This window comes from Loxodonta africana, chromosome 3 (assembly GCF_030014295.1).
Source record: "Loxodonta africana isolate mLoxAfr1 chromosome 3, mLoxAfr1.hap2, whole genome shotgun sequence".
In the NCBI taxonomy this organism is placed as follows: Eukaryota; Metazoa; Chordata; class Mammalia; order Proboscidea; family Elephantidae; genus Loxodonta; species Loxodonta africana.
The window spans coordinates 92,282,148-92,299,313 of NC_087344.1; the positions used below are offsets into that span (position 1 = coordinate 92,282,148).

Here is a 17,166-nt window from a genome sequence, read left to right on the forward strand (position 1 = left end):
AAGACTAATGTGCACCTGACCCAAGTCATGGTGTTTTCAGTTGTCTTCTACACGTGTGAAAGCTGGACAGTGAATAAAGGAGATGAAGAATAATTGACACCTTTAAATTGTGGTATTGGCTAAGAATATTGAACATACCATGGACTGCCAGAAAAACGAACAAATCCGTCTTGGAAGAAGTATAACCAGAATGTTCCATAGAAGAAAGGATGGTGAGACTATGTCTCACATCCTTTGGACATGTCATCAGGGGGATCAGCCCCTGGAGAAGGACGTCATGCTTGGTAAAGTAGAGGGTCAGTGAAAAAGAGGAAGATCCTCAACGAGATGGATTGACACAGTGGCTGTGACAATGAGTTTAAGCATAACAATGATTGTGAGGATGGTGCAGGACTGGGCAGTATTTCGTTCTTTTGTACATAGGGTCCCTATGAGGTGGAATTGACTCGATGACACCTAACAACAACAACAACATGCAGATAAGATGTTTGTGACCCACCAAGAGGATCGGACAGCCTGCTAATAATGCAAATAAGGTGCATGGAACTCTTGTAGGGGTGGGACTGTGCAGATAAGGTGTATGGAACCCTAACAAGAGGATTGGCCATTCCACTAGGCTTAAAAGGAGCCAGTCTCAGAAGGGAAAAGGGGGACCTCACTACCATGAAGGAAGAAGAGCTAGAAATGGAGTGCATCATTTGGACCTGGGATCCTTATGCTGAGAACCTCCTAGATCCAGGAGACAGAAAAAGCTGTAACACCAGAGATGGTAGGAGGAGGTGGCAAACATGGCAGAGTCCAGCGGCAGAGAGACAGCAGCAGCAGAACTAGGAGACCAATGCAAGATGACTGTGGTGGGCTGCTACCGTGAGCATGCCAACCCCTGGAGCTAGAGAGCTGAACGTCTTTGCGTAGGAGGCTTGTTGTTGGAGCGGGATGCCTCCAGGCACTTATCGACAGAGCTAAAAGAGCTTTGTAACACTTGCCGGAGCAGGGCAGAGGCAAGGTCAAGGGCTGAAGGCCGAGAGACGCCTGTTGTGAGGGGCTGAGAGGAGCCTGTCCCGAGGGGGGTGAGGGGATGTCCCGTATGGCTGAGAGGATCTGAGAGAGCTGTTCTGCACTGAAGAAGGGAGACTTTGCCCCATGCTTCCTGATCCTGAGTTGTAGCCTGTTGATTCGGATCCTGAGATGTAACCTGTTACTGCCCTAATAAGCCTCATACCTGTGAGTATGGTTTGTGAGTTCTGTATGGCCAATGAGACAAATTATCAAACTCAGCAAGTAGAGAGTGCCTTAGCAGGAACAGAGGGTGTCAGAATTGGTAAGAAGGTTGGAGGGTGGAGTTATGTTTGACCCCCACCTCATAGGAATCGGTTTTGGGCTGATGCTCATGGTGACTCTTCCCCTGCCCCTTCCCCCTTGTGAAGTTAGACGAGGAGGACTGATGACAACAGTGCCAAATCATTTTTACAAGTATAAAAACCAAAACCAAACCTTTTGCTGTCAAGTGAGTTCTGACTTACGGTGACCCTATAGGACAGAGCAGAACTGCCCCAGTTGGGTTTGTAAGGCTGTAATCTTTATGGAAGCAGATTGCCACATCTTTCTCCTGCGGATTGGCTGATGGGTTCAAACTACCAACGTTTTGGTTAGCAGCCGCATGCTTAACACTGCACCACCAGGGCTCTATTTAAAGCATAATACACCAGAAAGTTTGAAAGTAAAGGGATGGAAGACAATTTACAAAAGAGCTGTCATAGGCATTAGTTTATTGGATCAATGTTATCAACATTAGGTAGATACAGTTTTAAAATTCTAAGGCATTTGTGTGTAGAAATAACGGAACACTTTAAATAGAATTCTCACCTTCCATGCAGGAGACCCAGGTTTAATTCCTGGTCAGTGCACCTCAAGCACAGCCACCGCTTATCTGTCAGTAGAGGCTTGTGTGTTGCTGTGAGGCTGAACAGGTTTCAGTGGAGCTTCCAAACTAAGACTAGGAAGAAAGACCTGGCAATCTACTTCTGAAAATCAGCCGGTAATGACCCTATGAATCACAACAGTCCAATCCTGTTGTGCGTAGGGTTGCCATGAGTCAGGGCTAACTCAGCGGAAGCTAACAACAACTATTAAAATGGATGAACTGAGTTCATATGTATTAATATGGGTAAATCTAGAAAATAGACTGAGTGAAAAAAACAAGTTGCAGAGTATACCTTCCTGTTGAAAATATTCCTTTACTTGTTATTTGCCTATACATATATAATAAGTTTAATACTTATTTAATAAGTTTACACCTATTATTTATTAATTTATTTTTTGTACCATTTAACACTAATGATATTATATTGTAACAAATCATAAAAAAAAAAAAGACTTTATCTCAATTTTAGCTGAGGCTCCTAAAGGCTGAGAACAAAACAATAGGTATCAAATGATATTCCCAAATGAGATTGTCCGCCATCTATGTAGAACCTGTGAAGGCAGTACATAAAGACCAGCTCTGGAATCTTTAACCCATCAGCCACCATAGGCTATAAAAAAGATTGAATTTAAAGGAAGAGAAGAGAAAAATTGGATAAAATGAGAGTGCTGTGGCATTTCCCTTGGAGAACTTGCTAGTCCCAGGAGTTGGTGGGCACAGAGACCAGAACTGTGCCTGAAAAAGTCTAAAGACAGAGTGACTGACTGATGCCAGAGAGAGAAGAGGTAGCTCCATTGGAAGGGCTGTTACCCTCAGAATTTTTCAGGGCAAAGCTGTGAGCAATAGTAGGAGAAAATGCTGGCTGATCTGAAGTTGAATTAAAGGAACGGGGCCCACGAAGATCCTTGGAAGGGGCAATGAGACCCCAACAGAGAGACTGTATCCAGTGGGTTGCCAAAAACTGGGGACTTCGGGTGGACTTGTAAGTGGCCAGCTGAAGAGGTATTGCCCACCTTGTAGGAACTGCAGGTGAGAACTACAGCTGGAGCTCAACAACGAGAGAGCGCCAAGGAACCACAAAAGTACCCCATAAGAGAAAAAGAAAGTCTGCTTTAAATACTTGCCAAGTATAGGGAGTAGGAAAACCTGTTTAGCATGGAATCAGAAGAGACAACAAGGCTTTTGCTGTCCCTTACCTCTCTTCCTTTTCCTAGCATTGACTCTGGAAAGGTCATAAACCAAAGCAAACAAGTAGACGGGAGAGTAGGAAAAACAAAGATGAGAAAATAGAAGAGTCATACGTGCCTGTCACCTTCCACCACAGGCTTCTGAAGGAGCCAAGGGAAGGAGATGAGACTTTTGGGGGATGACAGTGTATCAAATTATCACATGCATATAGAAAACATACAAATCATATGATGAATATTCACAAAGTGAACACATCTATCACCAGCACCCAGATCAAGAAACAGGACATTACCAGAAGCCCCCTTGTGCCCCCTTTCTGTCCCTAACCACCCCCCATTCCCAGGGCAATAACTATCTGAGACAAGATTGTTTGTTATTATAAAAACAACTTTATTTTTTGTCTCCCAGTTTCCTTTTTTTTTAAATTTTTTGTTGAAATAATTTCAAAACTAGAGAAAAGTTTTAACACAAGGCCAGAGAACTGAAGTCTACACTAACCATGACCTCATCTACCCTGAGACCAGAAGAACTAGATGGTGCCTGGCTGCCAGTACCTTCTGTTCTGATCAGGAACACAATAGATGGATTCTGATAGAATGGGAGCAAAATGTAGAACAGAACTCAAATTCTTAAAAAGTCCAGACTTACTGGACCAGTTGAGACTAAAGGACTGCCAGAGACTATCGCTCTGAGATACTCTTTAAACCTTGAACCAAAACAGTTCCATAAGGTTATCTTTTAGCTAAATAACAGATTGGTTCATAAAATAAACTATCATCTGTGAGTACTGTGTTCCTTTAAAAAAATCATCTGAGACCAGACGGTCAACACTCAAGAGCAAAGACTTCTTTATAGAAGGCAAGGGGGCAGGGAAACTGAAGATTACTGGAAACAGAACAACCAGAATGAAAATAATGAGAAAGCTGACACACTGTGAAAAATGTAACCAATGTCACTGAACAAATTGTGTAGAAATTGTTAAACAGGAACCTAATTTGCTGTGTAAACTTTCACCAAAAACACAATAAAATATTTTAATATTAAAAAAAAGAAAACTTGTAACAGTACAAAGAACTTCCCTTCCCCTTTACTGAGATTCTTTAGGTGTTGATATTTTACACTTAATTGAATGATGCAAAACAACTGTAAGATACAGTAGTTTCTCTTGGAAGGGAAATGAGTTTGGTGAAGGATGCAAGGAGACTTAGACTTTGGTTTATTATTATTTTGTATGAAATAGCAAAATGTTAACTTTTTTCTCCGTTGCGAGTAGTGAGCTACTTTGTACCCTTTTATGTGTTTGAAGTATCTTTAAATACTTTAAATGAGAGAGTTTAAGTTTTATCCTCTAGGAAGGGGGGAACTGTTGAAGTGTGCTTTTTATTATTGAAATAAACATCTCTTTATGACATCTCTGCTCTCTTTCCTTGCCTATGAATTAAGATACTCTTAAGTGAACTATAGGGTTGATTCACCTCAGCATCATTTTTCTTATCTTCTCATCCTTATGGCCTCTCACTGCTAAGTGCCCAGTGGTGTCTGACATGGTAAGATTAAAACTTGCACTTTCCCTAATAGATGCAACTCTCTTTCTGATTTGCAGTAAGCAGGACCTGCTTTTAAGCAATTACCCATCATTTGGGGCCATCATCCATGCTGTGCTTTGGCTCAGGTCATAATCAATAATTCATGTGTCAATAGGAGCCCCATTAGCTCAGGTGAAGGCAGATGTCTTTCTAATGAAAATTTCCATTTTCCAAATGACTTTTCTTTTTCCCAGAGAGTTGTGGTTGTAGAAGACATAAAAAGATGGAAAACTATATTGGAGCTTCCTGATCAAACCAAAGAGAATCTAGTTGAAGCCTTACAAGAATTAAAGAAGAAAATACCCTCTAGGGAAGTGTTAAAGTCAACAAGGATAGGTATGTTCATTCTGAATTTTATGAAACGTGTATATTTTGTCTCTTTCCTTTTTCCTTTCCCCCCTTACTCAAACATTTATTATCTACCAGCTTCTTAAACAGTATCGTGAAGGGCTATTGTTTAAAACATTCTCCATTGGTCATAGGCCAATACTTTTGTAATATACAGTAAAAATTACTAGGAAAAATGAAATGAAACTATATAAAATACAAGTCCAATTTTTTTATTATTAGATTCAACAGATACAAAATTACTCCATCCAATTGCTATAAAAGCTTCTAAGTGGTAACTCAGTTTCTACACATACCTCATGGGCTGCTAACTGGCAGTGATCTATGGGTAACATTTTGAGTAGCACCATTCTATTTCACAGGCTTTGTGCTTGATGCTAAGTGTGCAGAAATGACTAAGACATGGTTCTTGACCTCAAGGAACTTATGGCTTGGTAGAAGAGACAGGCATAGAGACAAATGGGAACTATTAGACATTGTAGATTATAAATAAAAACATACAAGTAATGTTCTGGGTACCATTCTAGCCTGTACAAGGTATATGTTGGCACGAAGGACAGAGCAGTCACTTAAACTTGGGGGGTTCAGAAAAGATTTCATAGAAGATATCTCAGTCGAATCTTGGAAAAGACTTGGCTTTTTCGTCTTGAGTGGAAATAACTTGCAAAGTGTGGTTTCTAAAAACAATGATAGCAACACTACTGCTGCATCGTTTATTACAGCATTGGCGATATTTAAACGGGAAGTCAGGGACTGTGTTGAATTACCATTTTAGTACAGTACACAACTGTGAATAATAAGCCAGGGAGAGCCAACATGTGTTCCTCAAGCTGCTCCCAACTCCCCAGAGAGTCCAGGGCAGTCGTTCACAGCTGCTGTTCTTGCCCTCACCGGTGCAGCCATTGCCTTCTCTGCCTCCCCTTGACCTCTTGTTCATGAGAAGCAGGAGAGGGAGCAGCTTCAGACTGGCGCTAACAGCTGGGAAGAGCTGTGTGGAATCCCCAGAGGGCTCCCCAAGAGTCTTGAGAGTTGCACCCCTGTAATATAAACCAGAATCTGAGAAAATTAGATGCTTAAAGAACATAAAACCCTATCACCGTAGCCAAGGAGATTCTCCCATCTGTGGCTGGATTTTCAGTCTTTATAGGTTGTGGTCACTAGAGGGCAATAAGACCATTCATATGAGCAGATAAGTTATTTCGACCAGTAGAGGGTACTAGTGATTAATATTTTATGATATGTGTATATGTACATGTGTGTATGTATATGTTCATATTTAGGCGTACATCATAAATACCATGTATGATTAGATCTAAAATAACAACGTAATAGGCTGGAATTGTATACATTACAGATAATAATTTTTTTTTAATTATTTCTAGTTGGCCTTTCAGTACAGTTATGAGTGCTTTCAAGAATGGGTGTGTCTGATATTCAGAGATTTCAATTCAAGGATCATAACAACACCACAACGAGGGGGCTTGACTTAGGAGGAGCTGAAAATCACTCAGCTTTTGAGTCTTGACCCTACCTAACGCCTTCCCCAAACCTGAGGTTGTATGGAATATAGGGGTTTCTTGATTCCTTTATAGTTAAATCAGTTGCTATGCTAAAGATTTCACTTGGATCATTGTCTGAGAGTGTTTACATTCTTCATCCTTTAGCCTTCCTGCCTGTCCCTGTCCTGTGGGATGCAAGGGACAAATATTTACGGAGTACCTCCTTTGTGCTAGGAACTGTGCTGGCATAATAATGAAGGATGCAGATACTATTCCTGTCTTTTTGGAGCCTATAGTCTAATGGAAAGAGACAGTTTCACAAGACTATCATACAATGTGATGAGTTTTCTGATGGTGGGGAGAAAAGTTAGCCAAGTGAGTGTATGTGTTGGAAATAGGGGAAAGGATATAGAAGAATGTGTCAGGCAGGGGGTACATTATGTGAGCATGTACAGAGGCCTAGAGGTGGAAGAGAATGTGTACATTCCAGGAACTAAAATAAGTTTGGTGTGTTCGAAATGTAATATGCGAGAGAGTGTGTGGCAAGAAATAAGGCTGGAAAGACAGGCTAGGCTAGATGAAAGCCCATTGTAAGCTATTCAGAACTGTTTGGTCTTAGCATATGTATTCGTTATCTTCTCCTGCATAACAAATTACCCCAAAATTTAGTAACTTAAGACAATGTTTATTATCCCACACAGTTTTTCTTAGGGTCAGGAATCTGTGAGCAGCTTGGTGGTTCTGGCTCAGGTTTTCTTATGACATTTGGGTTTGTGGTCATCTGATGGCTTGACCAGGACTTGAGGATATGCTTCTAAAATGGCTCACTCACAGGTTACTGGCAGGAGACCATAGGTCTTTGTCATATAGGCCTCTCCTTAGGACTGCTCATGATATGGCAGTTGACTTTCCCCAGAGCAAGTGATCCAGGAGAGCGCGAGAAAACAAGAGAACAACCAAGATGGACACCATGGTTCTTTTATAACCTAATATTGGAAGTGACATACTCCCTCACTTCTGTTGTATTCTTTTGGTCACACAGATCAACCTGGTACAATCTGGGAGGCAATTACAGAAGGCTGTGAGTACCAGGAGGTAGGGATCATTGGAGGTTATCTTATAGACTGACTACTACAGTGTAAATTTCTTTTTATTTATCCTAGATATATTGTGCTTCCTGGACCTGCAGATTCATGTTCATTTGTAGAAAATTTATAGCCATTATCTTCAAAAGTGCCACTTTTCATTTTCTCGTCTCCCTTTTTGTGGAATTCTGCAATTAGAAGTATGTTAGACCCTATATCTTCCATATCCCTTAGCTTGTCTGTCATACATTTTATCTCCTGTCTTACAGCATTCTGGGTAATTTCTTCTAATATATCTTTTCCAAGTCATGAATTCTCTCTTCAGCATATTAATCTGCTAAATTAATTAAATTCAGAATTTAATTTGCTGTTTAACCCATTCATTGAGTTTATTTAAAAAATTCCAGTTTTCAATTTTTGAAGCTTCCTTTTTTTCTCTTCAGTCTGTTTCTTTTAAATGTTATTTGCCCATTCTTGTGATTATGCCCTTGATTTATTTAAACATTTAATGCATAGCTGTTCTGTATTCTTCATCTTATGATTCTAATATTTACAGCCTTTGGGGATCTAAATCTGTTGTTTATCGTTTCTGCTGACTCTCATGGCGCTTGCCTTCCCATATGCTTGTTGATTTTTAACTGTGAGCTCATTATTTGATTTTAATCTATGGACATTCTGTGGGACTAAATTGGAGAAGCCTCCCTCTAGAGAGAATTTGCTTCCTCTTTTGTTTCTGCTAGTAGTCAGGGGCCACCTCTGACCTGGAATATTTGAGCACACCTTTCATGGGTCCCAGCTCAGGATTAGTTCTCCCACCATACCACTGGCCCAAGGCTAAGTATTTCAACCTCATTGCTACTGGCAACAACCTTTATCGTAAGCCCACCCCCCCTTGAGCCTACCCTCTAGCCTCTGCCAACTTTTGTGGGGAGAAGGGAGGTGGCTTCTATCCAGGATCTAGTTGTACTGCAACAGGAGGGTAGCTTTAGTCTTCTATAAAATCTGAGAGTTTGGTCTTTGCAGTGTAATGAATTACTTAATAAGGCCCTTCTAGCCATGGTCTTTGTGACTTAAACGCAATGACTGAGTGGGACTTTGCAAATGAAGTATATGGACCTGTGATGGTTGGGGTCATGTGTCAACTTGGCTAGGCCATGATTCCCGGTATGGTATGGTTGTCTTCCATTTTATGCGTCGTGGATCCTGACCTCTACATGTTGATGAGGCAGGATTGGTGTAGGGTATGTCTTGGGTCGAAGCTTTGCAGGAGGGTGTGACTCAAGGCCCACCCTTACTCAAGTTACATCCTTCCCTGGAGTGCAGCCTACGTCTAAGGTTTATATGTGGATGACTTGGTGGGACTCACTCTCTCTGCATCTGGATCCCGTGTCCAGTTCATGATCAGTGATCTCCGGAGTTCCTGAGACTTGAGCCGGAGGCCTGCTATCTGACCTGCCAATTCTGGGATTCGCTGGCCTCCACAACCCCATGGGCCAGTGGCCTGTCATCTGACCTGATTTGCCAGCTTCTGCAGCCTTATAAGCCAGCAACCTGTGTTCTGAACTGCCAGTTTGGGTTCATCAGCCCCTGCAGCCACATGGGTTGGAAGAAGCCTATGCCTGACCCATGGATTTGGGACTTGTCAGCCTCCACAACAGCATGAGCCATTTCCTTTATATGGTTTGTGAGCTCTGTGGGATGTTAAAGCAAGTTAGGGAAGCCAAAGACGGGAGGGAGTACTGAAGGGAGAGGGAGTAGTTGATGTTAGGGATGATGGAGTGGTACAGCAGCTTGGAAAAGGTGGACATTTGGGACATCTTTAACCTCTACTTTAGAGGAACCAGCTTTGTGCTGATCCGTATGAAAGAAATTATTCATTTAGTCTTTATCCTAAGGATAATAGGTGGTTATTATTGAAGGGTTTTCAGTGGAGGAATGAGATTCAGATTTGCATTTTAGAAAAATCTATCTGACCGTCATGTGGGAAAGGGTTGCAGAGAAGCAAAGCTAGAGGCAGGAAGCCCTACTAGGAAGCTACTGAACATCTAGATGAGAAATGAAGGTGGCCTGGTAAGGGTAGTAGTAGGGATGGAGAAATGTAGTTGGAATCAAGAGACGTAAATAGAATAAAATCCAAAGAACCTGCAGATTAATTGGATGTTGGGAATGAAGATGAAGGAGTGAAAGCTGAGTGAAACCAGATTTCTGATACGGGCAACTAGGTGGATGGCAGTACTATTAAGATAGGCAGCAGCAGGTTTGGAGGGGAAAATAATGAGTTCAGTTTTAGACTTATTGCACTAAAGATACCTGTGGGACATCTAAAAGGAAATGTCCAACAGGCTGTTCGATGTATAAGGCTAAAGCTGAAGAGATGTTGTAAATACAGATTTCGGAGTCGTCATCAGTATGTAATTAGAAATATATGGCTAAAAATAGATAAGCTTGCCAAGGGAGAGTATATAAGAAAAGCAAAGAGCCACTTCCAGAACGCTGAAGCCCACCAATATGTAAGGGACTTGTAGAAGGAGACTGAGAAATTGTGGCCAGAGAAAGAGAAGGGAAACAAGAGGGAATGCTGTCATGAAATACGAAGGAAAGAGTGTTTCCAGGGATTAATCAGCAGTGCCATGGTTGTCAAAGGGCCAAATAAGGTAAGTCAAAAAATTGTGCATTGGCTTTTGCAAAGCAATGTCATTAATGATCTTGGTAAGGACAGTTCCAAAAGTAAGGTTGGGGCAGAATCTTGAGTGAGGAGGAGGTAAAGAAATGAAACTGAAAATAACTCTACTAGAAGTTTGGTATTGAAAGAAAGGAGAGAGGGGGCGATATCAGCAAGAGAATGTGGGATTGAAGGAAGTTCTGATTTTTAAGATGGGAGAGAATAAAACATGTTTGAGTGCTGACATGCAGTAGAGTAAGAGAAGGATAACAGAGTAAGCTCCCTAAACTGTTAAGACTGATGAACAAGATGAGGATTAGGAGTAGCAAGAACCCTGGATTGCCATTCAGCCTGTTCTAGGTTCATTTCGTTTCATTCATTCAACATGCATTGAACACCTCCCATGTACCATGCCTTATACTGAGTGCTAGAGAATAACATATGGTCCATGTTTATAAGGAGCTCACTTTCTTTTTGGGGAAATAGGCGTATAGGTATACAATTATGATTGACATGTAAAAATGCTTAAATTAAGGGATGTACAATGGTCTGTGGGAATACAAGGGAGAGAGTGACTATTTCTGCTTGTGTAAGTTGGGAAGTGTTTTCATAGAGGTGGAATTTTGCTAGGTCAAAGCAGGATCAAGCTTATTTCAGGCAAACATCCTGGCAACAGCATGGCTAGAATCTAGGATGCATGGCTGGGATGGAAGAGTGGATAGAGATGGGACCTGATTACAAAGAAACTTAAAAGCTGCCCCCCTGGCCAGTGGAGACGTTATCCTAAAGGCCAGTGTTTTCAAGTGTGTGTTAGAACTCTGGTCCAGTGATGTGTCCCTAAAGAAAGGGTTCTGGGTTCAAATAAACTTGGAAAATACTGTGTTACTGTCTCCTCTCACTTGGAGATTTTCAGTGTACTTTATCATGTAATAGGCTGTGGGAAATTCCACAGTAGAGAAACCTGCTTAATTTTGTTTTGTCCACAGTTTCCCAAAGAACTCTTTTTTTTTTTTCAAGAGAATATCTGTTAGCAGCCGATAAGCATTTCTACTTTGGAAAAAACTGCTATTGGGACCATTTAATGTATTTAAGCTAGGGAATGATGTGACCCGAGTTTTTGGTGGCCAAGAAAAGAATGTATAGGTAAGGGGAGAAACCGTAGAATGGGAGAACAGATAGACGGTCATTCAGACTTTCATTCAACTCATATTTATTGAATGCTTACTACATGCCAGGCTCTGTGCTAGGTGCCTGTGATCGAAACAGACAAAAATTCGTACTGGTGTGAAGCTTACGTTCTGGTGAGGGAGACATTCATCTAGTGAGGGAGACAAGAAATAAGGAAGAAACATAATAAGAAATTGTATAGTATTTTAGAAAATGGTAAGTGCTGTGGAAAAAAGATAAAGCAGGGCAGGTTGAGGGGGATGATGAATGTGGACGAGGCGGGCAGAAGTGGGCCTTGTTGAAAGAGTGACATTTGAGCAAAAGCCTGAAGGAGGTGAGGAAGTGAGCCGTAAGGACAAGTTATGGTTGTGGTCATTGAGGTGAGACATGGTGAAAGCATGGAGGACTGAGGAGGAGTGAAGAAAAACCGCTCCTTAGACCTGATCAGGGAGAATGGACCAGACTTAGAGAGCAAGGATTGACTGTGGAGGTGAGAGAGCAGGAGAAAGCCAGAATGCCTCTCACGGACAATTTTCCCCTTTAATTATCCTGCCACCTTTTCCAGACACTTTGCTTCCCTCCTTCCTTTCATGGCCAAAGTCCTTTAAAAATGATTGATACTCACAACCCCCATTACCTCCCCTCCCCCTTGTTCATTAAATCCCTCAGCCTGGCTTCCCACAGTCACTAGTCATCTCGCTCAGGACACCAGTGATTTCATCCTAGCCAAATCCTACGGTTTTGTCTTAGTTCTCATCTCTACAGAACTGTGAACTTGAGACCATCGATTACTCTCTTTCACATTGACATAAATGGCGCTGATCTGGTTGCCAGTTCTGTTATTCATTTTTTAAATGTTTGTTTCCTTCATAGCCCTTATCTCAGTTTGTAATTTCTCATATAATTATTGACTTCATTTTTTTATTTACTGGACAATAACGCCATGTCAGCAGAGACCATGTCTGTTTTACTCACAAAACGTATTTCAAGCATTAGTGAGACACACAGCAGGGGCTCAGTAAATATTCGACTTATGAATGAAAATGACAATATTGGACAAAGAAGTCTCTTTCTAGCCTTCCGTTTCTGTGTTTCCTGCCTTACTCTTTTTCTTCAGTCCTTGTCTCCTGTCGCCCAACAGAGAGTGCTTTCTCCTAAAGCTCAGACCTCAGTTTTTGCTGCTTCTTTAGAGCACTTAGCCGGAGAGCTTGTCTGCTTCTCCACCTAAACTGAGACCTTAATCCAGGTGACTCTTAAATTTGCATCTTCTGTCCCGATCCATTTTTGAATCTTAGATTTTTGGAAGATGGCTCCAATTTATATTCCTACCGTTTTCTTAAACTCTTACTAATTTAATAGGTAAAAATAGCATTCTGATTTCATTTGCTGCATAGGATTGTTTTCCATGTGTTTACTGGCACTTTGTCTTTTGTTTTTTTTTTTAATTATTTATGTTCTTTGTCCATATTTGTATGAGCTCTGTAAATGTCAGCGTCATAAACCCTTTTAAATCCATTTAGCTACCTCAATTTATAAACAAGGAAACAGACTTAGAGAGGTGTGAAGTGACTTACCTAGGGCTACATAGTGAGTTAGCGCCAGAGATGTAATGAGAACCCAGGTCTCTTGGGGCATTGTTCTTTCCACGTTAGCAGACTGCTACTGTGCTCTGGACCCCAGCCATATGTGCCTTTATTGGACAGTTCTTAGGTTCTGCCATCTGCTCAAGTTCACCTCTTTTTTTTTTATTGTGCTTTAAGTGAAAGTTTACAAATCAAGTCAGTCTCTCACCTTAAAACCCATATATACTTTGCTATATACTCATAATTGCTCTCCCCCTAATGAGACAGCCCACTCCTTCCCTCCACTCTCTCTTTTTGTGTCCATTCCACTAGCTTCTAACCCCTTATGTCCCATCAACTCCCCTCCAGATAGGAGATGCCACCATAGTCTCAAGTGTCACTTGATCCCAGAAGCTCATTCTTCACCAGCATCTTTTTCTATGCTATTGTCCAGTCCAATACCTGTCTGAAGAGTTGGCTTCGGGAATGGTTCCTGTCCTGGGCTAATAGAAGGTCTGGGGGCCATGACCACTGGGGTCCTTCTAATCTCAGTCAGACCATTAAGCCTGGTCTTTTTACGAGAATTTGGGGTCTGCATCCCACTGCTCTCCTGCTCCCTCAGGGGTTCTCTGTTGTGTTCCCTGTCAGGGCAGTCATCGGTTGTAGCTGGGCACCATCCAGTTCTTCTGGTCTCAGGCTGATGTAGTCTCTGGTTCATGTGGCCCTTTCTGTCTCTTGGGCTCGTAATTACCTTGTGTCCTTGGTGTTCTTCGTTCTTTTTTGCTCCAGGTGGGTTGAGACCAATTGATGCATCTTAGATGACTGCTTGCTAGCATTTAAGACCCCAGACACCACTCTCCAAAGTGGGATGCAGAATGTTTTCTTCATAGATTTTATTATGCCAATTGACTTCAGTGTCCCCTGAAACCATGGTCCCCAAACCCCCGCCCCTGCTACGCTGGCCTTCGAAGCGTTCAGTTTATTCAGGAAACTAATTTGGTTTAGTCCATTTGTGCTGACCTCCCCTGTACTGTGTGTTGTCTTTCCCTTCACCTAAAGTAGTTCTTATCTACTATCTAATTAGTGAATACCCCTGTCTCTCCCTCGCCCCTCCTTCCCCCATCTCATAACCATCGAAGAGTATTTTCTTCTCTGTTTAGACTATTTCTCTAGTTCTTTTAATAGTGGTCTTATAAAATATTTGTCCTTTTGCAACTGACTAATTTCAGTCAGCATAATGCCTTCCAGATTCCTCCACGTTATGAAATGTTTCACAGATTCCTCACTGTTCTTTATCGATGCGTAGTATTCCATTGTGTGAATATGCCATAATTGATTTATCCATTCATCCATTGATGGGCACCTTGGTTGCTTCCATCTTTTTGCTATTGTAAACAGTGCTGCAATAAACATGTGTGTGCATATATCTGTTCGTGTAAAGGCTGTTCTTTCTCTAGGATATATTCCAAGTAGTGGGATTTCAGGATCCTATGGTAGTTCTATTTCTAGCTTTTTAAGGAAGCGCCAAATTGATTTCCAGAGTGGTTGTACCATTTGACATTCCCGCCAGCAGTGTATAAATGTTCTAGTCTCTCCAAAACCTCCCCAACATGTATTATTTTGAGTTTTTTTGGATTAATGCCAGCCTCGTTGGAGTGAGATGGAATCTCATCGTAGTTTTGATTTGCATTTCTGTAATAGCTAATGATTGTGAGCATTTCCTCATATATCTGTTAGCTACCTGAATGTCTTTTTTAGTGAGGTGTCTGTTCATACCTTTTGCCCATTTTTTAATGAGGTTATTTGTCTTTTTGTAGTTGAATTTTTGCAGTATCATGTAAATTTTAGAGATCAGGCGCTGATCGGAAATGTCATAGCTAAAAAACTTTTTTCCGGTCTGTGAAAAAGGTAATCTTTTTACTCTTTTGGTGAAGTCTTTGGATGAACATACGTGTTTGATTTTTAGGAGCTCCGAGTTATCTAGTTTTTCTTCTGCATTGTTAGTCATGTTTTGTATACTGTTTATGCCATGTATTAGGGCTCCTAACATCCCTATTTTTTCTTCCATGATCTTTATCATTTTATATTTAGATCTTTGATCCATTTTGAGTTTGTTTTTGTGCATGGTGTGAGGTATGGGTCTTGTTTCATTTTTCTGCAGATGGATATCCAGCTATGCCAGCACCATTTGTTAAAAAGACTGTAATTTCTCCATTTAACTGATTTGGGGCCTTTGTCAAATGCCAGCTGCTCATATGTGGATGGATTTATGTCTGCATTCTCAATTCTGTTCCATTGGTCTATGTATCTGTTGTTGTACCAGTACCAGGCTGTTTTGACTATTGTGGCAGTATAATAGGTTCTAAAATCAGGTAGATTGAGGCTTTCCACTTTGTTCTTTTTCAGTAGTGCTTTGCTTATCTGGGGCCTCTTTCCCTTCCATATGAAGTTGGTGATTTCTTTCTCCATCTCATTAAAAAATGTCATTGGAATTTGGATCGGAATTTCGTTAAATCTATAGATGGCTTTTGGTAGAATAGACATTTTTACAACGTTAATTTTTCCTGCCCATGAGCAAGTTATGTTTTTCCATTTATGTAGGTCTCTTGCAGAAGTATTTTGTGGTTTTCTTTGTATAAGTCTTTTACACCTCTGGTAAGATTTGTTCTTAAGTATTTTATCTTCCTGGGGGCTACTGTAAATGGTATTGATTTGGTGATTTCCTCTTCGATGTTCTTTTTGTTGGTGTAGAGGAATCGAACTGATTTTTCTATGTTTATGTTGTATCCTGATACTCTGCTGAACTCTTCTATTAGTTTCAGTAGTTTTCTTCAGGATTCCTTAGGGCTTTCTGTGTATAAGATCATGTCATCTGCAAATAGAGGTACTTTTACTTCTGCCATGCCAATCTGGATGCCCTTTATTTCCTTATCTAGCCTAATTGCTCTGGCTAGGACCTCCAGCAGAATGTTGAATAAGAGGGGTGATAAAGGGCGTCCTTGGCTGGTTCCCGATCTCACGGGGAATGCTTTCAGGCTGTCTGCATTTAGGATGATGTTGGCTATTGGCTTTATATAAATGCCCTTTATTATGTTGAGGAAGTTTCCTTCTATTCCTGTTTTGCTGAGAGTTTATCATGAATGGGTGTTGTCAAATGCTTTCTCTGCATCTATTGATAAAATCATGTGATTCTTGTCTTTTATTTATATGATGGATTACATTGTTTTTCTAATGTTGAACCATCCCTGCATACCTGGTGTGAATCACATTTGGTCATGGTGAATTATTTTTTTGATATGTTGTTGAATTCTTTTGGCTAGAATTTTCTTGAGGATTTTTGCGTCTACGTTCATGAGGGATATAGGTCTATAATTTTCTTTTTTTTGTGGTGTCTTTACCTGGTTTTGGTATCAGGGATATGCTGGCTTCATAGGATGAGTTTGGTAGTATTCCGTCCTTTTCTATGCTCTGAAATACCTTTAGTAGTAGTGGTGTTAACTCTTCTCTGAAAATTTGGTAGACCTCTGCAGTGAAGCCATCCAGGCCGGGGCTTTTTTTTATTTGGAGTTTTTTGATTACCTTTTCAATCTCTTCTTTTGTTATGCGTCTATTTAGTTGTTCTACCTCTGTTTGTGTTAGTTGAGGTGTAGGTAGTGTGTTTCTAGGAATTCATCCATTTCTTCTGGGTTTTCAAATTTTTTAGAGTACAGTTTTTCATAGTAATCTGATATGATTCTCTTAATTACCATTGGGTCTGTTGTAATATTGCCCATCTCATTTCTTATTCAGGTTATTTGCTTCCTCTCCTGTTTTTCTTTTGTCAGTGCAGCCAATGGTTTATCAACTTTGTTGATTTTTTTCAGAGAACCAGCTTTTGGTCTTGTTAATTCTTGCAATTGTTTTTCTGTTTTCTATTTCATTTAGTTCTGCTCTAATTTTTATTATTTGTTTTCTTCTGCTGCCTGTGGGTTTCTTTTGTTGCTCTCTTTCTATTTATTCAAGTTGTAGGGGTAATTCTTTGAGTTTGGCCGTTTCTTCTTTTTGTATGTGTGCTTTTATTGATATAAATTGACCTCTGAGCACTGCTTTTGCTGTGTCCCAAAGGTTCTAATAGGAAGTGTTTTCATTCTCATTGGATTCTATGA

The 17,166-nt window shown here is 40.7% G+C and overlaps 1 protein-coding gene across 3 annotated transcripts in view; it reads left to right on the forward strand.

Moving 5' to 3' along the window:
* Window positions 1-17,166, forward strand: part of TCEANC2 (transcription elongation factor A N-terminal and central domain containing 2) — a 66,317-nt gene that overhangs the window by 17,960 nt on the left and 31,191 nt on the right. For all 3 annotated transcript variants that reach the window (XM_003411064.4, XM_010591245.3, XM_064282007.1), the window contains exon 3: window positions 4,893-5,034. In XM_003411064.4, the coding sequence (XP_003411112.1) occupies window positions 4,893-5,034 (142 nt within the window). The remainder of the gene's footprint in view (window positions 1-4,892; window positions 5,035-17,166) is intronic.